This window comes from Triplophysa rosa, linkage group LG16 (genome assembly GCF_024868665.1).
Source record: "Triplophysa rosa linkage group LG16, Trosa_1v2, whole genome shotgun sequence".
NCBI classification, from domain to species: Eukaryota; Metazoa; Chordata; class Actinopteri; order Cypriniformes; family Nemacheilidae; genus Triplophysa; species Triplophysa rosa.
The window spans coordinates 8,329,150-8,356,007 of NC_079905.1; the positions used below are offsets into that span (position 1 = coordinate 8,329,150).

The following is a 26,858-nucleotide window of genomic DNA, read 5'->3' on the forward strand; positions in this document are numbered from 1 at the left end:
TGCGTGGACGGGCTATTTCTTTCGCCTTGCCGTGGGCGTGCTTTTCCGGGAGAATTGCCCAATAAAAGGAACAACAACCCCAGACTTATAAAAAATTTTGAGTGCTGGGGGAGTGTATCAAGCACAGAAATACTACAGCACACGTCCAACTCGTTTTTTTAAAAGTTGACCATGTTAATAATGAGAAGCCAGCACGTTCAACAGTGTAAAGAAGTCAGAACGCATGACATAGCATGTTATCCCGCCTTTAACAAATCAACTGCTTAAAATTACTTTAAATTAAATTTTGTAATTATTTGATTTTTTGGGGGGAGAGGAACAATATGGTGTCTTCTTATGTAAGACAATATGTATGTCTTAAAAATATTAGGGCAAAGATAAATAACAACTACCGGCCTAAAAAAAATGCTTTTAAGTTTATTGATGATTTAAAAAAATATTTCTCTCTTTTTTCTCTCTTTCTTTCTTTGTATTTATTTACTTATTTTTTGTTTGTTTGTTCTAAGTAAAATGCATATGTATGTTGGCATTCAGTAAGGGCCCTGATGGCTGTTGTATTTTCTGATTCTGTGAACACAGAGCAGCAGCACTGCCGTCCCTCACTGCCTGTTGCATCCTCACTCACTTTCTCATTCAGCGAGAGGCTTTTCTTTCTCTCTGTTTCTATGGGAATGTCTTTGTGCTACATTGGCTGTTATAGATCACATGGGAGAATTTTTGCAAATGGAAGGATGAACCTGCTGCAGCGCAAATTAAGTTAATTCAATTGTATTAAACAAGAAGATTAATAGAATTTCTTGTTTTTTATCTTTTTCTCCTGATTATAAGGCAAGAAAATCTACATATTTGGACTTAGGTTACTGAAAAACATCCCGCCACTAACGAAGAAAAAACGAGCACTTAGATGCAATTGACTCAGTGTCACAGCTTGGTAGTTATCTTGTTTTAGAGGCAATCATTGCTTTGCCATAGTTTAGACAGGTCAGATTAACGTGACCCCCAGCTACATGGTACATGTATGGGAGTTTGTGTATCAGTCAATTTGGAGAAGGTTGTATGTGGGAGATGTCGGGTGGGGAGGAGGACTGACTCATGGCCCAGTTCCTCCTCTTGACATTTTGCTTTAATGATAATTAATTGCTCTCCGTATATCTAGCATCTCGCATATGTGTTTTCCATAGACCCTCCACATGCTTGAAACTGCTCCGCAGACAGTAATGTGATTTGTTCCTAATGTTACAAACGAGATTAAACTCCACTGGAAGACGAATCGGGGTCCTTCAAGTCCTTTCTTGCCGCAAAAGTCTGCGGCAGTGACATCATAGAGGAATAATAAAGGGGGCGGCGCAAGGTGGGATTGTGGGATTGCTGGGGGAACGCTTTCATGCTCTTAGACGTGACCGCACACACATGGTATGCTTGACGGATTCGAGTCGTGGCTAATTGCCATGTGTGCTGGTGAATATACTATTGTTAGGGTGGAAAGTCAGGCCTGTTTTGTTTTAAAGTGACATTTTTTCGTTCTTTGTTTTTTTTAAGGTTTCTAATTCTGAATAGGTTTATAGTGCCAGAAAGCTGAATATTGACAATCCTGAGTACCCGCAAGCTAAAATATTTTAAGATCTGTTTATTCGGTAAAGTTTAACATTTGTAGCATAAAAGTCAGTTACAAATTACTTTCTCTGCACTTGTTTTCTAGGCATGACAAAGTAATTACAGCGTATATTTCCTTTCCTTTACCTGTCTGTTGCTTCAATTTGCAATGCCTGTAAATAAAGCAAGCGTCAGCATGCGTGTGTGTATAGGAGCTGATATTTAAGACTGCTCAGATCCACCCCCAGCGGATTGAAAGCGCAGGCTTGAATTATGAGGGGTGGTTTGGGTAATGTATTTTTAATAAACAGACTCTCTGGGTGGAGAGCTCGGAGTGACCCGGACTGCAGAGCTCCATGGGGTCTTCCAGCTGTGTGTATGTGAATCTCCGCTCTCATCTGATCCTCCTGGGATTGTGAGGTAGAGAGGATTACAGCTAGATTCACCATGAAAGATTGAGATGGGACGCAAGTCTGGGAGCATAACAAAACTGCTTGAGTAGTTGTTGGTTTTTAGTTGTAACTAAAGCATAGCATTTTTATTGTCTGTGGGATTTTGACTCAAACTTTGTTTGTTATACTGTTTTTTTTTTAAATAAAAAATATAATGTATGTATAATATATGTTATACTGTTTTATATTTTTGTAAAGCTATATTCTATAGTTACGTTTTTTTTAGTTATTGTTGTAAATAAGTTATAGTTAAGTTATGGCACCAGTATATTGTTTATGCAGCTATTTTAATTTAAGGATAGTTCATTCATACTGACTGTGTCTTAAAGATATGCAATCATTATAAGCACTATAAAAAGAGGCCTACATTTGACTACGGTCTGAGATAGATCACCCAAAAATGAAAATTCTGTCATCATTTACTCACCCTCAGATTGTTCCAAACATGTATAAATGTTTTTGTTCTGCTAAACACAAAGAAAGATATTTGGAAGAATGTCAGTAACCAAACAAATCTCATCCCCCATTGACTCCCATAGGATTTATTTTCCCTATAGCAGGAGGGATGAGATCTGTTTGGTTACTGACATTCTTTCAAATATCGTTCTTTGTGTTTAGCAGACCAAAAAAAGGTTTGGAACAATCTGAGGGTGAGTAAATGATGACAGAATTTTCATTTTAGGTCCAACTTTAAGTCATGCAACTGCTTTGGGTGAGAAACAGGTTGAAATGAAAATCATTAGTCTGAAATCTTTTCTAGTGAACAGTTCACTGTGAACTACCACAACTGGATAGTGAGTCCGTAAGAACTCTAGAACTCAATTGTAAACGAATTGCTAAGTTGAATCAGTGAATCAGCTGAAAGTGAATCAGATCTACGGAAGAAAAAGTATATTAAAAAAGATTGATTCCGTTTTTGATTCAGAGCAATGTTATCAACAAAAAAGGACTTTTGAATTTTATACTGTTGTGAGAAGATCCTTCAAAATTATCCCATGGGTGGTCCACAAAAAAAATTACTTCATAAAATAAAGTTTTGAGAGGCAATTCCTTTTACCTTTTTCATTCAAAGCTTCAGGTTTAGAAAATCTAGAAGTTTAAATTAACGCAGGCTTTATAAAGCACACTTCACCTCTGCCATAGATCCAGACAAACTGAATCATCTTATTGAACATTGCAGAAATAGCATGAGAACGGAAGGGTTTTATTATCTTCCCAGCGTGTCTTTGTATGTGTGGGTGTGTTTAAAGAGACACATTAAATTCTAATCTTTAACTATGCAACACCTCACTATTAACTTCCACAGCACAGACAATCTTAATCAAAACAACTTTAATGAATCCACACAAAAAATAAATGCTACAAAGGCATGTGGACTTAAACTCTTAGATTGATTTCCACCACAGCGCTAAAAGCCCCGCAGGGTTTAACTTTAGCCACCTGGACATCGTCTGGAACCCGTGGACCCAGCCTGGTGTCTTCCTGCCGTGAGATAAATCCAACACTAAAAATTCAGCTGACCGGATTGGGACAGGCTTGCGTAGGAAATCCCCTCTATTTGTTTTGTTTGAAACACGATCTCATAAATGAGTTTGACAATGAAGATGACATATTTGGAGTCACATTGCCCCTTGTGTGTATGCGGCCGGGCCTTTTGATTCCATAGAGCTGGGCCAAAAGGAAGCCGGCCAGTGTTGTCTTTCACTGTGTGATGTTAGTGGATTTTGTATTCATTTAGACCGATGCCGAGTCCCTGTCACAGACCACACTGGTTTTCATTTGTACTTCATTATGGATTGTCGTGATATCATAATATATTCGTAGAATAAAAGTGTTTGCATGTATCGAGCCGTTTCGGGAAGTTTATCCGTATTTAATTTCTTACATATTGTCCAGGCAACACAGGATCCGTGCATAGAAAGCTCAGCAGTCATTGACAGTTGTAGAAATATTTCGGTTTGTATGTTTTTCAGCTAACAGTGTGAATTTAATATTGTGATTTAACAATTTTTCGGTCTGAATATTAATAACTGCTGATAAATAAATCTTGCACACACAATGTCAATGACACATTTTTTGTTTGGACACAAACATTTAGATTTCTTGTAAGTTTGTTAAATACAATGTGTGTTTCTTGTCAGTTCAACATCATTGCAGGAAGTTGCATCTCAAATTTCCGTCACTATGACAAAATGCTTGTCAACAGGTAGATTTTCATCTCTGATAAAAAAAGTCAAAACATAATCTTTTTAAATCACATGCCATCAGTTGGCAGCACATTCACACTGTGGTTTCTAACACCTCAGCCGGTCCACATTTACTAACTTGGTTTACTCGCTCACAAGTGCTGAGGTAGTTGTAGTCACGTGCGCATATCAAAGCTTATCATCTGTGCCCCACGATTGAATTCTGACTTTTGTCATTAAACTGTGCAGTTTTGCAGAGCGCCCGAGGGACAGACCTGATCTTCTCTGCATTCAGACAGAGGCTGCTGTCGATTTACCCCCTCACCACATTTTTTAATTAAGAAAATTGATCGTCCTGTCGTCTTCAGAAAGCATATTATACTTTATTAAGTGAGTAGGCACAATAGCAGAAGTGGAGCCGTTTAATATAGAAAAGGAATTGTGCAGGTGGAAACGGAGCTAGTGATTTGGATTGACTGCTGCATGAGTGCAGCAAATGCCTGGGAGTTATAAAATACTTTTTAATGGTGGATTGGAATGGTAATGTCTCACTTCTTCTCCTGAAGTTTTAATGTAATTGTGCTCTGTATCGGGTATTAAAGTTTGGCGCTCTAAAATGTTATGTTGGTTAAGATATTCCTGATACCTTGCTGTACCTTTGTTCCTTAAAATAGTTGGTAGAAGTTGTTTTGTGCACTGTTGCGCCTAACAGATTATTTATTACGTTATTATCTTGCTTGGGCACTTAAAGTGAAAAGAAAAATTCTGTCATCATTTACTCACCCTCTTGTTATTTCAAACCTGTTAGATTTTTTTCTTCAGCAGAACACAAAAGATGATATTCTGAAGAATGTTGATAACTGGCACCCATTCACTATTCATACAATAGAAGTAAAGTAAATGGGTGCCGGCACGGTTCGGTTACCAACTTTCTTCAAAATATCTTCTTCTGTGTTCTACGAAAGAAAAAAAGGTCATACAGGTTTCATACGACAAGAAGGTGAATAAATGATGACAGAATTTTCATTTTTGCTTCGACTACCCCTTTACTTTATTTCTTTCAGTATGGAGTAATAATTATGATTTGTGTCATTTTCATTTGGTCATTTTTTGATCATGTCATTAAACATCTAGTCCGCGTAATCTGTGTTTACTTTACTCAATGCAACACTGTAATGATGCTGTTTCATGACAGATTAATATTAAGATTGCATATTTGTTGTCAGTCAAGCTTGTTGGTGATATTTGAATTCGGTTTTTTTTGCAAAGTGCTATGTTTGGGGATAACATATGTTTTGAAGAAACATAACCGGATGTGCATTTCTCATCGCCCTTGTTTGTTTAGATTCTGGGATGTCTCAGATTTGCTCAGATTTGTCTGTGGGTGATATGCCAGGGATCGTGAGGTGGTGGTTCAGATTAGATTTTCTGTAGGCTTTTATTAACTTTGCTCTGGTTAAGGTGTGGCAACTTTGCAAAGCATGAATGGCTTTATTTAATATGCATTCATTTAGCAGAATAAGTGAGGAAATTGGTCTGAATGGTTTGTCAGAATAAGACATGGCCCTGTTTTGTTAGACTAGATCATGAGAAACCATAGCTGCCTGTAATAAAAATAACTGTGTATGACATATTTTTGCCTAGTTTTACATTTTTTTTAAATCACTTCTGAATTGTATTTTCTTGTTCCTCAGATGTTATTTTAGCTAGGCCTTTCTGCTTTTTAACAGTCCCCAAACTATACTCGCATACTGTAGACACACTTGCATGTTAAAGGGGTCATATGACATGGCTAAAACGAACATTATCGTTTGTTTTAGATGTAATTTAATGTGTATACACGATTTAAGGTTTAAAAATGCTGTATTTTCCACATACCGTGCATGTTTGTATCTCCTCTTTGCCCCGCCTCTCTGAAACACGTGGATTTTTTACAAAGCTCATCGCTCTGAAAAGCGAGGTGTGCTACGATTGGCCAGTTAACCAGTGCGTAGTGATTGGTCGAATACTGCAAGTGTGTGACGGAAATGTGACGCCTCTTACCATATTTGGAACATCAGGTTCCAAAGCAATTGTACTGACAGGTACGCCCACCTTACTTGCGTATACATTTGGGCGGTCTTAGTCAACTCATACCACTAACTGACGTAGATTTGTGGGGGTGTGGTTACATGAGGTGTTTCAGGCAGGTCTGGGTGAGCATTCGCTTTTAGATAGAATGCATCTTTTGTTCTGACACTTTAACTTTTGCAATTTTACGTGTCTAATACATGCATGAGCAACTTATAACACACCAAAGACACAGAAAAACATGTGTTCTCGCCATTTGACCCCTTTAATGTTTAGTCATGAATCTGTTGTTTAAGTTTACTTTATGAAGTTTATGATGAAGCAGGGTCTTGATAATAGGGTATTATAAGTGCGATTTTAGGTTCTCTGTCTGATGTGAACAAACACTCATGACCTCATTGAGCACTGATGGAAATCTTTCACCATGAATCACTTTATAAATCCCATATTTTTACTCTCTCCCTATCATCTTTGATTTTGTTAACTGATTAAAATGTGTATGCATAAGCCACATCAGTGACACATGCACACAGATTGTATTCATTAAAATATCATCAACAAAGGCCTGGCGCCGACACAGTCACTGATATTAGAACCTCGTTGCTGTTTATGGATCGAGCTCGAAGATTAGACCTGTTTCTAAGGCTGTTCATCTTCTGAAAAATGATTTTTGAGAATCAAAGACAATCCAGAGGCATTTATAGAGTTGCTTTTATGAGCCAAATGTGCGCCGTGGACTCCAGAAATGTTTTTAACATGTGAGCAGACAGCGAGCGTGTTGTTTGAGTAATGATGCGTTACTAACATTGGTCTTCTTCTCTGTTGGGTTCCAGATATGGTGCGGAAAAAGAATCCCCCTTTGAGAAGCTTCGGTGGCGAGGAAGAGGACGGAGAGGCCGTGGCGGCCGAGGCCACAGGCCCGGAAACTGGAAACGGCGAGAGTCAGGCTTCTGAGCCCGACGGGTCGGTAAACGAGGAGCGTGAGGAGCCGTCGTCCCCTGGCCCCATCAAACCAGACAGGCCCGATTTCTCCAGCCACAAGCAGGCAGCCGAGACCAGGCTGCTAGACTCTACTGCTTCCCCAATGCACTCTGATCCAGAAGAAAAAGGGGACCCGCTGCAGATTGAGGCTGAAGACGGCGAGAACGACCTGAATGGCCTGAGGTCCACCGCCCGGTTAGGCTGCGTTATCGTACAGGGCTGCACCAGTAATGGAGAGGAGAAGGACTTAGACCGCAGCCCACAGGCATTGATGGGCTCTGTCAGCCCTCATGGAGCGAGTCTAGAGGGTTCCAATATCCCTCCCGTTATGCTTCATCCCCAAAGGCCTATAGGGGGAGTGGAGGAGGCCTCTAGCCCGCTGGGAGCCGAGACTGGAGCTCCTCCACCCACCTCACCCAAGCTACAGGACTTTAAGTGCAACATCTGTGGGTACGGTTACTATGGAAACGACCCCACGGACCTAATCAAACACTTTCGTAAGTACCACCTGGGCCTGCACAACCGGACGCGACAGGACACTGAGCTGGACAATAAGATCCTCGCCCTTCATAACATGGTGCAGTTCGCCGCCCAATCTCAGCCCAAAGACTCGGTACGGCTCCTTGGCCAATCAGCTCAGAGCGGCTCTGTGGCAGAAGCAGGGTCGCCCCGGTCCTCCGTACTCAATGGCACCTATGACGTACAGGTAATTACGAACCCGCCTCGAGTCCGTCCCAGACACGCAGTCAGACACGGTCATTAGGGCTTAAAAAAAGGGCATGCGCATGCAGATGTGAAACTGAAATTTATGTCACAGAAGCAAAACCACAAAACATTGGTTACTGAATGTGACGCATGCAAAGTCACGCTCACACACACAAACTCGCACACTAATGAACATCAGCTGAATTAATGTCGAAATTTGACAAGCGCTTTCTGTATCCGTATTTGTTCATGTGTGTGTTTGCAAATCACGTCATGAATAAGCAATCAAACTGCTCAGCTGAGATCGAAACGTTTGTAATGTCACCAAGGTGATTTCTGATTTATAACAAACAAACAAAAAATATGGAAGGAAATTAGTCTGGATCATGCTAGCGCACTGTATCTGGCTTTGTTTTGTGACTTTTGGCTGATTTATCGATGGTCTCGCTTCAGCGGATCATGTTTAAATAGACCATTGTGAACAGTTACCTGCTCTGCACATGTGCATGTACTCAATCAAAAGAACAGCGCATGTGTTGAGCAGTCGGCACAGCTTAGCGTCCCTGATTTTTTTCTTTTAATAAAACCGACTGCAATCTTTTCAATTCGACATCAGCATGTCTGCAAATTGTCGTAATACCGTATAAATTCTTCGGGGAAAAAGTTTGAATAATGATTCTATTCAGAATTCGTCCCTAGTGGAATTTTCCATGCTGTAATATTGACGACTGCTATTTCTCATTTTCCCAATGTAAGAGGAGGGAGAAAAGCGTAGGGAAGCCGACGAGGAGAGCCAGTGAAAACACGGGAGTCGATTTATTTTAAATGATGGGTAATGAACAGATGTCATTGTCATTTATCTGCCCAACTTTCAGCACGCTTTCACTCTTCACCTTAACAATGTCATGTTTACAGTTTGAATGACGTATTCAAGTTTTTTCCTAAATGAGCCACATTTGGAAGCTTTTAGTTTTAGCCAGAGCAGGAGTGATTTTTGACCGTTTTACCAGCTGGAGGTAATGGCTTTCATCAGTGCCCTTGTGAAACAGTGCCTGCTTGTGTTTCTTTCAGCATATGTTGTTCTATCTATGGATCTGTCAGTCTGTCTATCAAGTGAGGAATTGTCTATGTCTTAGTTAATTTTTTCTTTTTAAAAGTTTACTTATAATTCTACATGGGTCAAATAAAATGAAAAACCGAGTAAAGAATATCATTTTTAACACTAGTTTTTAAATACTTTTTTTAAATAAGTTTATTATTTTTTAATGTCAATTTATTTTTAATACTCATTTAAAAATTTTAATACTATAATGTAAAAGTGAAATATCTCTGATAATAATAATAATAATTATCATTATTTGTAAACGTGCATATCGAAATATGCATATCACAAAGGTTTGCAATAACTGAATAATTGTAACACTTAAAAAGTTATAGTCAAAGTTTTAGGTCTGCATGCAAATGTTTGCGTGAGTTCATTCGGTTCTTGTGAGCAAATGATCAACGTTCAGAAAGAATATAAACAAATATGAAACGCATGCATAATTTTCAGTTTTAAATATTTTAATATATTTCAAATAGGTTTTACAATTTTTCTTCAAAATTGTACAGCTCGAATATACTCCGCAGATCTTAGGCTTGAATTTTCTTGTAAATTTAAAAGGCTTTATACGTTTTATTGTTGTAGAAGAGATGATAATATTGGTTACGGCAATTAGAGGTTTTACCCTGTTATAAATTTGGAAAGCTGTATTAAGAGGCAGCTTTCATCATCTGTGGGATAAGTGCACTCATCTTAAATGCAGTATCTCCGACAGATGATTCGGAGCAACCAGCTGAGACTTCAAATTAGTCCACTTTGTATCTATAATATGCATGTGTAGAATTACAGTCAGGCGTGTATGACGTTGAGCAGCGGGTGTTTATTTAATCATTGCTTGAACATACAGCTCAGGGGGTGCTCGGGGGAGAAGGGCTGTCTACACTGTGTGACATTCCTTGACTGTTTTGTCTGGTGCATGACGTTGAATTTCCCCCAGTGCGTATGCAGCCCAGGACCCCTCTCTCTCTTTCTCTCTCTTTCTCCTGTCTCTGTCACTGCCAGCTAAATATTCCATATGCCAAGCTTTTGTCTATAGGCTAGTTGTCTAATGCACGCTGTTAAGTCGTAGATCTTGGGTTTGCATGCAGAGCTCAAAATGAAGTTTTTGCCAAGCAGCTGAAAAACTCAGATTTTTGTTGCTGTCAAAACCAGTCACAGTAATTTTTACTCTTATTTGAGCAAGTGTTAGTTTTAGACCCTGCTGCATGTATGATTTGTGTTTTGTTAAATGAACTATTTAAAATGATTTTTAGCCAGATAGTTTGTGTGCTATTGAAATTCTTTGTTTTATCGTTTCCATTATTTTCATCTTGTCACGGTTCTGTTTTTTATATTCAGAAGCAAAGCTATTGTGTTCTGTATTCTCAATGCCTGGATATAATTAATCTGTAAAGACGGGTTTTTCCCTGCATGGTTGCGTTCTAGACTTTTCAACAGGTTTCACATGTTCCCAGTCTGCTCACTGGAGGCTTTTTGAAATCTCAGCACTGAAATGTAATAAAGGCAGAACATTTGATTAGCCTTTGTGTGGTGATGATAACTGCTGCCTCTTTTCTGAGGGTTATTGAAAGTCTGTTGTCATTTTACAAAATCAGACCTCTATTTCTCTGTAATTCACATACGATTGTTCTGTTTTCTCTTTTTGATCTCGTTTCCTCTCTTTGTTTTCCATTCAATCTGCCCCCTCCTTCCCCTGTCCTCCGTTCACAGGTGACGTTAGCAGGTACCTTCATCGGAATCGGGAGGAAGACGCAGGACTGTCAAGGCAACACCAAGTACTTCCGCTGTAAGTTCTGTAACTTCACCTACATGGGAAGCTCCTCGGTGGACCTAGAGCAGCATTTCCTGGCCACCCACCCTAACAAGATGAAGAGTCCACCTCCGTCCAACCCCAGCCCGGAGGAGAAGTCCTCTGAGAGGAAGGGGAACGGCATGCCACGCATAGGAACGGACGAGCAAGGGAAGTGGACAGATCGGGTGGCAGTGAGGGCGGAGGATGACACCGTGGCCGGATACTCTGTGCCAATCAGGGCGTCAGACTCCCCCACCCATACGGGAGGTGACACCCCAGCAGCGTATTACTGGTGCAAGTACTGCAGCTTTAGTTGCGAAGCCGTCAGCAGCTCCACACTTCTGGAGCACTATGAGAAAAAACACGGTCAGGGGGCCGTCAGGGTGGGAAGTCCGGGAGACACGGACAAAAAAGTGGGAGACTCCCATCTGCGGAAAAAGGAACACCAGAGCGGAAAGACCGGTGGAGCAGGCGATCCAGAAACGGTGGTGACTAGTTACAACTGCCAGTTCTGTGACTTCCGTTACTCGATGACTCACGGTCCGGATGTGATCGTCGTTGCTCCGCTCCTGCATCACTACCAGCGAGCCCACAGCATTCACAAGTGCACCATCAAGCATTGCCCCTTCTGCCCGCGTGGGCTTTGCACTCCCGAGAAGCACCTGGGGGAGATCTCCTACCCCTTCGCTTGCCGTAAGAGCACGTGCTCGCACTGCGCTCTTCTGCTGCTGCAGCTAACAGCCGGGGGGAACGCGTCCCCGTCCCCACCGGCCCCCAGAGCGTCCGTCACCCACTTGTGTGACCAGTGCCCATTCACCTCAACTGATATTGACTTGCTTCTGTTGCACTATGACAGCGCCCATGTCCCACACAACTTACTGGAAGTCAAACCAGAGGTGGAGGGATCAGGGGATGGAGGGGTTGGGCCGGGGCGGGACCAGCCTGGAGAGTACGCCTGCACTAAGTGCCATTTCTTTACCGAAGTGGAGGAGGAGATCTTTCGTCACTACAGGTAATACTACATGAAGTTTTTAAATTTAGTTTGTAACTTATTTAGCAGTGATAATAATTATTTAGAGGAATACATTACATAATTTCAATTAGTCAATTTGTTTTCTAAGGTCTGATATTTATATGCATATTTTATTGTTTTTATTTATTTTACTATTATACTCTTACTGGACAGTGTATGCAGCTGTTGTTATAACCAGCAAGCTTGTATTTCCCAGTTGCAAAAAAAAACTGTTTCTGTGTTAGCAGTTTTGCTCTCATACTGATAGGTTACAGGTTTTCCTTTTTGCACCTTACTTGAAGTCAAGCAACACAGCTGAATAAACTGAAAATGCTAAACGTCAGGGAGTATCTTTTCCTACAGCGGTTCCCCTTTGGTTTTGATTTAGCTTGCCTTGCAGCCAGGTGCACAAGTGAGTGTATTTTATGTTTGTTTGAGTGTGTGTGTGCACGTGCACGCATATGTCCGTTTGTGTGTGTTTGTGTTTGTGTGTAGTTCATGCGGGAATCAGCTACACCTCTCCAGAATATACTGTTTTAACCAGCTGTGTGGTATATACTGTCAATGCAGATGAGGATGGCTGTGCTTTACCTTCACATAAGATCTCAATTAATCTCCATTTTCTGCCAGAGTTTACAGACATGTCTACATGTGCTGTTTTGAATTTATTGATCAAAATTGGTTTACTGCACCACCGAAATCCATATGTCCGCTTGAGTTTGGCACAGTAGAAGAGGAACAGAAAGGCACTTTGCTAAATCTAATATACATGTTGTGTAAATACACCAAGCCACCTCAATTCCACATATGGTTGACATTAGAATATACTGTATTGTGCTGTATTATGTGCCAAATTTTTTCCCTGCGTTTTACTACTTATGTTTACATGAAAAACAATCAGATGAATGCCAACAAGGCCCTAAATTATTTTGGGGCATAGGATGTACAATAGATTCATTTTTGTTTTGGATATTACAAATAGTGCATTGCTAAGAAGTTAACTGAGTAGTGAATTTAAAGCATACAATCTGTTTTAGGTTTTCAGAGTTATAAGATTTAATCTAATGAATAAAACACTTTAAAATGTAAAGTTTAAAATATATTTCCTCTTCCAGAAAAAAGTAGTTCACCCACAAAAAAAAACTGTAATTATTTTATGGGGGAACTCTGGTTCTTTAAATCTATTTAATATTGTTTTTACTTAGAGGAGGAAATAATAGGCAGTGATTGGAAAACAATTGCTATTCCATTCATTACACTCAACAATCAAATCTTTACAATTTCAGACGAGAGAATAGTCATAATGAATCAGAATTAAATAGCATTTCTATGCTCATTTTTGCCATTTAGGAATTATGCAGTCTTAATCTGCATCGTCGTAAACCTGTGCCTTGTGTTTAGCTGGTTTGTGTATCATGTGATGTGTTCATTTTTTACATTTTTAACAGCGAAGGCCACACAGATGTGGCACATAAACTTTGAAAAGGTGCGTTTACACAGACTGTTTAATTGCAGGAAATAAGAGACCTTCAGATCGCCATGACAACAGCAATGTTTAAGGTGGCCATGATGCGCACATCATCTATTTTTCTTTCCAGAACTGTTATTGGAACCAATCCTCATAAAAACATTCAGTTCTAGTATTTTTTATGATCTTGCCTTGGTAATTTATACTACATGTATAAGATGGTCAAAAATAGCTATGTGACAGTCTTTTTATTTGTTAACGTCTTTCCGAAATTGCACAGGTTTGCACGCACTCCAGCGATAAATGACCCAGTCTAGCTTGTCAAAGATCCTGGCGAAATTTCTCAAATTGGCGCGTACGTCAGGAAACGTGAGATTTCTAGGCCTCACACACGCACCTGTCCCGTAAGGATCATGTGTGAAGGTTTTTTGTGTGTTCGAGCCGTGAGTGACGTCCATCGTGATTCAGCTGCCCGGGGCTGGTTGTTTCAGGTGGATGTGGAGCAGAGCCGGGCCGACTGTTTCCAGCTTGTGCGTGCGGCCCTTCTGAATAAGGCAGTGTTTGTATTCAGAGCCCACAGCCTGGAACCCAGCGAGGAGAGAGACGAAATCAGACCTGTCTGTTCTCCCCGGAGAGCCCCTGCTTCTTAGCTCAGATGTGTGTGTGAGAGAGAGAAAGACTTAGAATGTCATATTTAGTTTTTTAACTTATATATTTTGCACACCGGCTTTATGGGCAACATGAGAATATCACATACGCTTGAACCAGACTAGATTTTAGTATGTATGCTACCGCATGCATGTGTCTTCCATGTTATTGTATGAACATCTGTGTCATGGTATCCAGTTTCATCTTGTGGTTGTGTGGAAGCGCTCGGCGACCTCCATGTATGCGTGCGAACGATTGTGTGGTCTGTCGAATCGCTGATACATAATATTTCCAGTATGTCTCTCCTGAATACCTCGCTATAGTGTAGATTTATGAGCAGAATCCTGCCCTCTAGTCTCAAAACAGCAACCCACCCACTACGAATGCGAACCTGATATCGATGCCGTAGCCTCCCACACCTCATGCCCACCCGATCCACAGCACACTCAATATTTCACGCTGCCCTCCGCTCTGGAAGAAGAGACCTTTTTACGTGCGGGAGCTGTAGTAGTGAGAATAGGCTGCGGTGGATACTTCAGATGCTTTGTTTTATTTTGATTCAGTCAGTTGATTGCTTTTAAGGCTAAAGAGTGTCATTTTTGTGTATCTAACAGAATTGCAAACATAATAACTGTTTTTAAACAGGTTCTCCCCTCACACCCAACCCCACCGTCTCCCATTGCTCAGAATAAATAAAAGGTAGTCTTGCTTTAAACTTGCACCATTTATTTAGCTGGTGTTGTTTTGTCTGACCTAGCCGGGCAAGAAATGCAATTTTGTTTGGTGCCATTAGTGGCCCAGAAACGACACACTTCAACCTTAAGGGCACATACGCAGTAGAAAAAGCTTGGATGTAGTGTGTGATGGATAGCAATGCATAAGATCTGATTTTTAAAGTATTTTCCCAAAAGGGTTCATGCTAAGGGTGTTTTGTAAATGCCTATTTTGTAAAGAAGAGAGACATGAGGGGTGGTAGTGTAGTCACGATGTCATCATATGGCGCAGTCTTGAACATCTCCCAGGATCCTCCCGTCTCCAGCTGATGCTGCTAACTGGGCTCCTAGTTTGCTCACTCTCATCACCCATTTTAGAGACCGAAACAGCTGACGGACTCACTTTCACTCTCCCATTGCGATTTTCTTCCATCTTTTTCTTCTGTCACCCCTCGGTCCCCTGAGAAAGGCAGTCAGGCAAGCGGCAGGCTGCGCTGTTCCCAATTTTCCATTTCCTGTGTGATGTCATGGGGATTGGGGTGGTAGCCGATGTGATTCAGGGAGCTCCGTGTCCCGTAAAATGAAGGTATTGAGCGGGTGTGTTGGTGCATAGCTAAAGGGCTTTTCATTTCCACAAGAGCAAATTACTGCCATTCTGTAGCGTTATTGACATCGATATTGCTTCTCGTTTATGTCATACGTGTTTTCAAGTGTTTTCGATGATGCTGTTTGGATGCTTTGCAAAATGAAGTAGGAGAGAAGTAAGGAAATTTAGTCAAGAGCCTGTGATTGCAATTCAATTAAAAGCGTTGAGGAAATGATAGCGTCGGAGGGCAGGTAACATTTCGATTTGGTCGGTACAAGCACTTGCACACAAAAACGCATACGATGGTTTGTGATTACCCAGATTTTAATGGTTACATGATGCTCATATAGGCCTGCAGATGAATGTTGACACAAGATCATTTGTTGGCTTGTTTTATTTAATAAGACCACATGATTAAATGTGTGTAATTGCAAGATTCAGGTGTTTTTCAACATCATTTTTATTAAAACTAAACTTTCTTTTTTTAGAGTTTCCTTTTTTAGACTGTACGTACATAGACTTAACTGTCTTAGAAACATTTACCATATCTCTTAGTATTTTTAGTTTTTAATAGATTTAGTTTTTAATAGATTTAATAGAAACCATCATAATTGCCCTAGTTATACACTTACATACTTGCTAAGGTTTATTTTTATGATGTTTATGATGTTGATTCTAATTAGAACCCAACTAAGAATATTATTACAGTGTTCTTTCACAAATTAACTACTTTAGACCACTATAGTTTTATATATAAACTAAAATAATAATTATTTTTATAATAAAAAAGTAAATATAAAACAAAATAAAATCAATCGTGGCGGATACGCTGGATAGAAAACATCTTCACTGTTTTTCCCTAAACGTATTTGCAGAAGAAAATAAGAAGCTTTTCCTGGCATAAAATAGGCTACATTAGTTTAAAAACTCTCAAATGATCTGCTTCCAATATCAATTTGCATTTTATTGTAAAGCAGACGTTTTTATTCGATTGTGACATGGGCAATGCAACTTGTGAGAAATTAAAATGTGGTCACACTTTGCAATGAGATTGTATTTGTTAATATTAGTAATATTAAGAGCATTATCTAACATGAACTATGAGCAGTATATTTTTTCTGCATTTATTATAGGGTTTGTTAATGTTAGCTAATTCCAGGACACTTGTTCATGTTAGTTCATTGTGCATTATCTAATGTCAATTGGTAAGTTTATTTTGCTCATTTTTAAGTTTGTATATTTATCAGTACAAGGCTTCAACAGGCTAAAATTCATTCAAGTGTTAGCTACTCTATTAAAAACTAAATCTAAAAACTGTTGTGAACTGCGGAAGCTCATTCCAGAAGATCAGTTCTGGGTTACGGGGCTTAACAAACATATTTATACTCCGTGTCAGTGACCAAAGAAGATGATTTGTGTTGGAAGCAGACCATGCTTTGTTGGAAAGCAGTTGTACTTGAGATCGGGGGACATTGAAGTAGCTAGTTTTTATCTGTTACAGATTAATGGTAATTGGATGTATCTGTGTGCCTGTCGCTTACGGTAACGCTTAGTCTTCATAAAACAACTTAAGCAAAGGTTATATGCTTGTCACTCTGTTTATTTCTATAAGGTGTAAACTTTTCTTTAAACGAGTCTAACCTACACTTTAAATGTCTTTCTATGTGTATACTGTATATGTTGTTGTTGGGTTTGTTTTGAGATTGTGTTGTTGGTAATCAGGGGTGAATGCATTGGATTGTACACCTTGTCACAGCACACCGGTTGCTGGAATGCACCAGTGTTTGATCTGCGCCTGTCTCCGTGTGCTTAAGCGGAACAAATTACAGCACTGCATGCTGGGAAAGTCATGCAGCAGCAATGATGAAAAGCACTTTTCCTTTCTGTCCCCCGTTTGGTGCCGAAAGGGCAGAGATGGCATCTGGTTGTTTTGCTCTCTTTTGCCTTGTCTCTTTTTGCCTTCTCTCTCTTTTTATCCATCTTGGTGTAAGACTCAGTGGTTGCAAGGGGCTGTTTACTGGACAACAGACATGTATCCACTTTTTTCTTGTTGATATTTTTCATTTTAAATACTACTTTTTGCTATATTATATTTTATTTAATTCTCTTTTTGTTAGCACAATGATAGTAGCTTTTAATCTTGTTGTTCAGATATTTCACATAACTGTGTATTTAAAATGTGGGTAATTGCATGATTTTTTTACATTTATTTAATTGATCTACATCAACAAAACAAAATCAGAAAGCCTTTTTTAGCGTTTTGTAGCTAATTCAGCATCTGTTGTGCTTTTAGTGAGATTATTTTAGAAATTATGAACTCAGACACAGTATCTAAGTTATCTGCATTTGTATATCACTGTTTTGTATTGTTCTGTGATGTTTATTTACAGATGATATTGATGCAGGGTATTAGCTTAATTTGCCCTTGAACTTGAAGCACAAAGGACTTTTTTGCTTTTGTAACCTCTCATGCAATGTAAATACTCAGCTGACGTACAGTTAAAAATCCAAAGCCATCAATGAATGGCCATTGTCCAAGCACATCTAGCCATGCGTGTAAAATAAACATAGTCTTTTGGGTGGGGGCACACTTACCCGTACACTTTGTCACTTTGTCTGACACTGGTCGATTTCAAACAGGAAGTACATGCTTATGGGAAATCATTGGTTTTCTTGGGGGCAAAATCACATTCATTTACATAAGGGTTTGAAGGAATTTAATATGGTTTTGCTTTCTTTTTTGTTTGGAGAAGAACAAAGAGCCCTTATGCAAATACAAATGTCTGACAAAGCTGTAATTATGTAATATTAAAGAGATTTAGACCAAGCTTAGGGGGGAGAGAGATGTCAGATAAGGACAAAGTACGTATGCTTAAAATGCGGATTAGTCTTTTGTCTTTTGCTTTGTTAAAACTATAAAACCCAAAGTATTGCTTGCCGCCAATAGATTAAAATAACTCATCTTCGTAGATTTTCCTGGTTGAGGAAAGAAGAGAAGATAAATTGTGTTCATTTGTGTGTTTGACAATCATAGTAGAATATATGTGCACATATAGTGTGTAAGGACACCAGGGAGGTGTACATTTTTGCTTTAAAAGGAACGCATTGCTGGTTTGTTTTGATAAAGGGGTACTTGAGGCTTTGTGATGAGGCTGTGGGGGTACATAAGACAAAAAAGGTTTGGAACACTGTCGTAGATGGCTCCTTAGAAGACAAACGCCAGGGTAATAGGTCAAACAAGTGTGATGTGCTACTACTTACAGTCTGATTCGCTCCACGATGAATGCAAAAATTATGAAAATGACTCTTCTTCTTTGTGTTTGCAGGAGGGTTCACGGCTGCTGCCGTTGCCGCCATTGTAGCTTCACTGCCACAGACACCACAGCACTGCTGGACCACTTCAACTCCGCCCACTGCCAGGACTCCGTTGACCCCGCCTCCGCTCCTGCCAACGGCTGCTCTGCCCCTTCAACCCTCCGCATCAAAGAGGAGAGCAAAGGTGATCTGAAACTCTATAGCCTGGTGCCTCCAGAGGCCAGCAGAGCCGAGCCGCCACCGGGCTTAGACGGCATGAAGAGTGAGACCCAGGACGAGAAAGAGAAGGCCTGGGTTGATGCTCTAGGCGGTGGAGTCCGAGGTGGGGAGCAGCATGTGCAGAGTCTCGTATGGGTGCCTAAAGAACGTGCAGGGGAGATTCTGAGAGGCAGCCCGGCCCCGTTCCCTCAGGCAACGCTGGGTTTGCTGAACGCAGTGGCAGCCGGGGTCAAAGACCAGCAGCAGAAGGGGGCGGCCATGCTTAGGGACTCATCGGGGCTGCTGTACAGCCTCAGCACAAATGCAAAAAGTTACCTTCCTGGGACGCCACCAAGCGGCGGAGAGAAAACTGGGCAGTACCCAGCCTCTACAGAGGGCAAGAGTGCCAAGGAAGAGTCTCAGTCACTTTTACGGGTAAGAAATGGACTTAGGTACTTTTAATTGTTAGCGTTGTACATATTGTCTTTTTTCAGATAATGAAGTTATTCAAACGGGAACACAATGGTTGGAGTTTAAAGGTGCTGAAAGTGAAAGTGGAACTTTTACGAAATTGGCCACGTGCCATTCTTCCAAGGCCCGCCCTAATAACACTGTCCTTAAGAGCATTGTCGTCAGAGATGGAGAGGTTGTCAAAAGTGAGGCTAGCAAATTTTTACTCGACTACCAACCAACACTGAAGCTGAACATGATGCCTGAATTGAAAACATATTTTTTTAGAGGTTATTTCTTACCAAAAATGTGGCATTTTGAAAATGTGCAGAATGACAGACAGGCAGACAGCCTCAAAATCTCCTGCCTCCCGTCGAATTCGGTGAGATGTGTCGGGTAATAAGGATATTTTCTGAAGTGGGTTCCATAAAAGCATCACTTACAGCACCTTTAAGACGGAGGAGTGCTGTTCACGACTGCCAAGAGTTATCAGTTGCCTCTCTCTGCCCGTCATCCTGAGCCGTCTGCTCGGGTGGTATCTTTGTTCATCCCCCTGAGCTTAGGTTGTTTGTGCGAGTGTCTGTCTGTGTGTGATCATCCTTACTTGAGTTTTAATGAAGTCAGTATGTGCAGGGACCCACAGCGGCTCCGCGTAACACTGGTAGCCCGGCCAAACGAATTGAGGTAGTTACCCAGAGAGCTGCAGACACAACAACAGAGCCATCTCGGTCCTCAACACAGAGAGACAAACAAAGCGAAACTGGAACGTATACCTGCTCTGAGCTTTAGGGTAGCAGACTGTTTGCTACGATTCGAAGGAAAGATGTTATAGGAACTACGAGGGCGCATCAATAAATAATGTAACAAGACCTCCAACCAGACCCAAACCTGTTTACTGTGACATGGAGTTGGAGCCATACTGTGTGCGCTGTACACAAAGAGTTCACAGCACAGTGAACACATCAATGTTTGACCGTGTTTCCATGAGTTCAGCCATCTTCTCTCTACCTTGTCTGACCTGGTGTGATGTTTCATTTAAATATCTTACATAAGAGGTCTTGTTACTTTATTTATGAAAGCCAGTCCACGGTTTCAACAAATTCCAACTTCAGTGGCTGGATCAGTGTGGTAAAGCCTCTTGGTGTTTGTTTGGACAGTTTAACAATGTCAGTAATGTTTCTCAGCAATCGAAATCCAATTGTCAACTTGAGAATGTTTAAAAGATTCGGCTTTTTTGGTGTTTTTGGTGCAGAGTAAATTAGCCTTTAATGTGCTTGCAAGGGAGTACTGTATTGATGTACTGTATTTTTTGTTAAGGATCATATTAAACACTTAATTCAGCCGCTTAACATAGACTCCATCAATCTTGTTTTTAGATCTGTTCAGTCCAAAGGCTGGATTAGATTTAAAATCTGAAGATTTAAAAATACTATGCACCACACACTTGTCGACTTTGTAATTGGCTTCAGAAAAACTGGGCATCACACAGTAATTGACTGAGATTCACACACTACCAGTGCCGTTCTGAACAGGCTGAGGGTAAAAATCTAAATCTGTAGCCATCACACACTACGTGGTTTTCTGTGAAATCTGTCAAGTCCACATGCCCAAAATCTGCAGAATGATTATAACTAACACCGACTTGTACCCGCTGCAAATTGGGGCCAAAGTCAGAGCTAAAATCATGTACCGTAATCCATCTTTAGATTTATTTTTAAAGGAAATGTAACTTTTATATGTAAAAATGCCCCCTAATGTAAGCTTCAAGCTGCAATCTGTAACTTTTTCCTCCATGCTGCCATCGCTGTTTGAAATTGCAGGTCCCTTTCCGTGGGAAGTTAAATGATGTAAAACTGACATTTCCTGTTACTTCGTACCCAACACCATTTAAATCATTATTATAGACCACTTCATTAGTAGTAAACACTGGTCCAAAAGCAATTCCGGGTTCATTTTTTATTGCGTTTAAATCTTATATTTATAATTACATTTTAAAGATATTAGTTTATTATTTTTAATTGGTTATAAATGTTCGGTTGGTTGTATTTTGTTCAAATGTAGTGTTAAAAAAACACTACACAAACACATTAAAGATGTGTTGTTTACATCTTCCAAAGTGGTCTATATGCTTACCGTTTATATACTTATCCAATAACAGATTTTTGGTTATTATTAACTAAAAAGTAATGCATGGCAGCTTTAGATTTTTGCGTTGATGAAATGTTTTTGTTTCATTCAAAAATGCAACCTGCTAATATAATGTCATCGTACTAATTGCATACTATTGGTCTGCGTTGTTACAGCTATGTGCATACTGAATTGTGATTGGTCCCCACAATTTTGGCTGTCTTGCTAGGATCGATTTTTCCTTCAGGATACGCAAATCCTGTCTTGTCTATTTCCCTTTGTGTCAATGTCAGAAAATGAAGACATGCCTTGATATGGATTTTTATGTTGAGCGTAACACAAAGACACGTGTGTAATGAAAGTGTGTATCTTATCTGTGTAACAATACATCTGAGTTTCCTGCCCTCGGCTTTTGCCATATGCCACGGTCTCTGTCAGGCACATCAATCCAATAACATGGTGAATCTGATACAGTAGCTTAAACTGCACGAAAGCATATGTTTTGTGTGTATAAAAATTAGGATGTATAATGTATTAAGTGTGCGTGTTATATGACTACCGATCAGGGCTATTTTAGGCTTTTTTTAAAGGTGAGCAGGAGAAATATGACAGGCCGGGACTGCTTAAAGATGCACAGCTACAAAAAACATGTGTTCCATAAAGGTTCTTTTATGTAATATATTCACCGCCTGACATTTCGAGCAGAATTGGACTGCGTTTAAATGACTTTGTGAAAACCAAGGTCGTACCATTGTATATACATTAATGTGGATTCAACAGCTCAGCGACATGTTCTGTATATTTATGCGCGCGTGAAAGCTTGCCGTTCCTCTTTGATCTCCACGCCGACTGACAGCCAGGGGAAGGAGCGACTCTCATGCAACTCAGACATAATTTCCGCTTTCTAGCCTCCGTGTTTGACTACATTTAAAGTCGGGCCCTTCAACGACGAGTTCTGAGCAACAGGCGCCCCTTCTGGGAATCGTTGCTTCCTGTGCGTCTCCCGTCCAAAAAGAATCACTGTCTGATGTAACCCGTTGGCTCAAAAGAAAAGGTTTTTGTTTTTTGTTTTGAAGGAAGGCGACGGGAATCGGTCTGCAAAGCAGTACATCTCTGGCGCTCGCTCGCTCCTCTCTGGAAAATGGTTGGCAGGAGAGAAGGTCGGGCGTGTCACGGTCGGTGGTTAAGTCATTAGGCTGGGCGTGTCGGCGAGTGTGTGAAAGCTTCGGGGTGTGGAGGTGGAGGCCTCGCTTTAGCCTTCAGGAAATGTTGAATCAGAACATTTTTTGGGACTGCTTAGGCTTAATAGGACTCAGAAGGGCTCTGAAGTCCGTCACAATATTTTTTGAGTTACCATGACTTGGCGTGTGAGTCATCTGTCTTATTATGAAACCAGGCTCAGTCAGGGAGGGGTCCTTTACTAAAGAACCTGAAGAACCCTGTCTGGAGCCAAGGCACACACAAACCTGTTTCAGCACTCGGACTTCAAGATCGATTCGATTCGAGTGAATTAGGGATTAGCTGCAACCGTGGCATGAACAACCAGATAACTGCGATGGAGGGGCTTGGCTTTGGAGGTGCCTTGGAAACCTGAGAGCTGTTTGTTTTGGGTTTCTTTCCACCTCTTTTATGGCGCTCTTCCTTTTTGTTGGACATTTGATATTAGATACCTATTTAGTGACGTAAAATGTGGCCTGCTGTCTTATGTGAAACACATTTAGAAATTCTGAAGAGAAAGGACTGACATTTCCATTTCGTACAGTTCCTGTTTTATATTCCCACCACTACAAATAAAAAATACAAATCTAAACATTTGAAATCTTATAAACTCTACCGTTTATAAAATACAGTTCTGGATGTTGTTTGACCTCTTAAAATGATATCATATTTTTGTAGCTTGCCACTATGTGACTCAGTTACCACAACTGGGCCCGAAATTATTTTGAGTTTATTGAACGTACCACATGTACTTTTGACCTCACCTTTAGACTGCCCTGTGAAATGAGCCTTGTGTCATTATTTAAATCATCTTTAAAATGAGAAGCTGGGGTGTATCAGAGGAAGCCCGAGGTTTTTTGCTTTTAGCCAATTATGAATCATTGAGGTGCTCAGATTCTCCAATGATTAAAATATCGACTGTAATTTCGGAGCATCATTTTCCCTTATTGATGAATCACTGAGGAATAAACACTGAGCAATAAAGCCGGATTAACTTTTGGATCGTTGCTGTATGTGTCATTGGACTGATCATTACAGACTTTTGCATCTTATGAAATGCACAAACCATTGTCTTCAAGGTAGCAAAAGAAGATATTTTGAAGAATGTTGGCAAGCAAACAATTTGGGACCCCATTGACTTCCATTATATGGGCACAAAACGAGACATTTCTCAAAATATCTTCTTTTGTGTTCCACATGAGGGTGAATAAATGATTTTCAGAATTTTTATTTATGGGTGAACTATCCCTGTAAGAGGCCAGCATAGCTTTTACAATCAGCTACCATTCTTAAAGATGCAGCGTGTCCACAGAGAGATGCGTTCTCTTGCTGCGGCAGGGTTTGAACCGCTGGCGTCTCCAGTGTCGCCTAATGTTAGAGCTCATTACCCCCGGTCCAGAGTTCTCCTGCACTGCCCACTGGCGCCTTCCCCAGCCTTTCCAGCGGTCAGCAATTAACCCCCCTCCCGGGGCACTGTGGCTGCACCCCAGCCTTACGATCATTGTTTGGGGTTATGTTCAAAAGGGACACCGTTTTTTGCAGTTGACCTCATGCCAGTTGAGGGTCACGTTAATTGCTCCAGTTTGATATTCCCACTGCGTGTTTAGCACTGGCGTTACACAACCCCTGGAGTAAAGGGATGTGTGTTTTGTGTGTGAAGTTTAATCATGTGGTTATGCTTTTATGTTGCTTGTTGCACTTAGTATCTGTAAAGATAGTCCTATTGTTTTATGTAACTAAGCCTTGAGACACAAACCTGTAGATCACACTGAACTTACTCCCACAATTCTCTTTTTGTGCGTTGGTGTCCAAGTGGGATTCTTTCCTGGTTACACTTTCCAAACTTAACCCGCCGACTTTACTTTATAGTGAGAAAAGCACTGAATTGCACTGAATGCTAATGTTGCGTGAAGATCTCAAGAATAGTTTTTGATTTGATCTGCCTTGGGCTAACTTTCCTGTACTTTCATTTATTGTTTTTGCAAAGGAGCCAGCAGATTAAGAATACTAAATATTGAAAAAGTAAAACCAAAATAAATTGATTTGAAAAACTTGTTTATCAAAATAAACTATTATGGCATTCTGCCAAATGGCATTGGAAAAAATGAGTTACTTAATTTAAAAGGGGTTATTTCATTTTATATTATGTATTTAATACGAATTATCCATTTATTTATTACACAATATTATTTTGCTATCCCATGTGGCAGATAGGTTTATATATTATGTTTTTATATATGTTTTTCATATTTTTATATATTGATTTAATTAGAAAAAAGCTAAATAATAATTACTAATGAATACATTTCTAATATTTTAGTAATAATAACTATTTCCCAGAATTCTTACTTATGATTGTCTCTGCTGGGATAAAAGTGTTTTAACATTTAAATGAAAAATATACAGTACACACACTAGCTTTAAAGAGCTAGAAAGGTGTGCTAGAAGCCACATTGCTAATAATCATCACATGTAAAATTATAGTAGCATTTTAATACTAAAAATAAAGTAGTTCTTCTTTCAGCAGGAACCCTAAAAGTCTTGTGCATGGCTTGTAATCTGCTTTTGTGTGTGTGTGCGTGTGCGCGTGCGCGCGTGCGCGCGTGTGTGTGTGTGTGTGTGTGTGTGTGTGAGAGAGAGAGAGAGAGATGGAGAGAGTATGGGCATATGTGTGAAGCAAACGTTTGGTCTTCATGTGTGGTCACCTTCCCTGCAACCCTTTCCCTCCTCTCTGCGTTTTCCATTCCAGATTCCTATTTAGATGTGACTCTAGCTGCGTTTGATCCCAATCTGACACCAGGCCGGCTGTGGATTCCAGCGTCCAGCGCCGCCTGGCCCACATCAAAGAGACAGGAGCCCCTTTTTGTTCCTTAACTAATACAATGTGCCGTTTAATTTGTACGCAGTGTCGGATTAGCCGAGCATTTGAGGAAGGTGACATTCAGATTTTAACTCCCTCCCTTTCACTTTTTTTTTTACATGTCTTGAACCTGTCCCACAGTCTTCCTTGGGCTGCAGTTCAAATAAGTTCAGGCAGGCACTTGGTGCATGTTTAATATGCCTCACGGATTGTCCGCGGGAGAGGGAACGGTGCAAAGAAAAGGGAAAGTCTGGCTAACTGCTGATTAGCTTTGATTTGTAGAGACGGCTAGCTTACCTATTAGTGTGCTGAATCAGGGAGTGTCAGGTGCCGGGCTTTAAGAGTTTGGAGATGGTACGGGTACACAGCAAACATGCAGACTCTCATTCAGGCCAGTTGCAAAGACAGACAGACTAAGTATAAAATGCATTGACAAAATTTGGCAAAATAAAAAAATATGCTGGGGTTAAGATCTGTTCATTGAATCACATAAAGTTAGGTGGCAGTGTTGGGTCTGGAGAGCTTTGGAGTCAAAGTGGCATGGGTCAGGAGAGTTAGATGTACCATTCGTCAGACAGATGGTTCCTCTCCCTTACCGTATTTCTGCAAGGTAAGGAATTTATCTGATATTGTGCTGACACTGCAACCGTTTCTTGCAAATGCAGTAGTAGAACATTCAGACGTGTCGCCTATCTCAGCCCGCTTGCCAGACATACTGTCTTCAGCCCCCCAGGTTTAACAACCCCACCAGGTGAGATGATCCTCCCTTGCCGATCCCCAAAAATACAATTCTTTTCTCTAAGTCAGGTCTTCCAGCACCTGCACTGCTGAGAGCACAGAGATAAACTTGTGCACAAAACCAAAAGAACCAGCAATTCATTTCCCCAAGCAGGGTGTATCCACATGCCTCTGAATGCTCGATTACCTACTGAGTGTCAAAGAAGGATTGTAGCTTAGCAGAGAAGCACTGAACATTGTGTAGAGGGCAGAGGATTGTACTGAACTTAATGTCTTAGTTTTAGTATGGATCATTTTGTTTGGTTCTCCTGGATCTGTACTTTGCCTCTCTCACTCTCTCTCTGTATATACATACTGTTTATAATGATACTTAGGGTGTCAAATAAATGATTGAGTGTGTCAGGTTATGTGTAGTTCAGAGTCAGTTCGATGTCAGAGTTGTGAAAGTTGTTTCTGAACTTTACAGGCAATATGTCGCTGATGACGCAAATGTAATGCAGTTCAGAATGTTTAAAGAGACATGTGGGGGCAGGAGAGGGAGGTCAGAACCAATACATCTGTATTGTGCACAAAAGGTTTGCTTTAACAATTATACGAACATGTTTTTTTTCAACCTTTCCTCAACCTTTGGGGGGGGTTAAAGG

At 40.4% G+C, this 26,858-nt stretch overlaps 1 protein-coding gene across 5 annotated transcripts in view; it reads left to right on the plus strand.

Annotated features, from left to right (window-relative positions):
• Positions 1-26,858, plus strand: part of trps1 (trichorhinophalangeal syndrome I) — a 102,688-nt gene that overhangs the window by 20,224 nt on the left and 55,606 nt on the right. For all 5 annotated transcript variants that reach the window (XM_057354849.1, XM_057354852.1, XM_057354851.1 and 2 more), the window contains 3 exons: positions 7,135-7,988; positions 10,800-11,893; positions 18,635-19,256. In XM_057354849.1, coding sequence (XP_057210832.1) covers positions 7,135-7,988; positions 10,800-11,893; positions 18,635-19,256 — 2,570 coding nt within the window. The remainder of the gene's footprint in view (positions 1-7,134; positions 7,989-10,799; positions 11,894-18,634; positions 19,257-26,858) is intronic.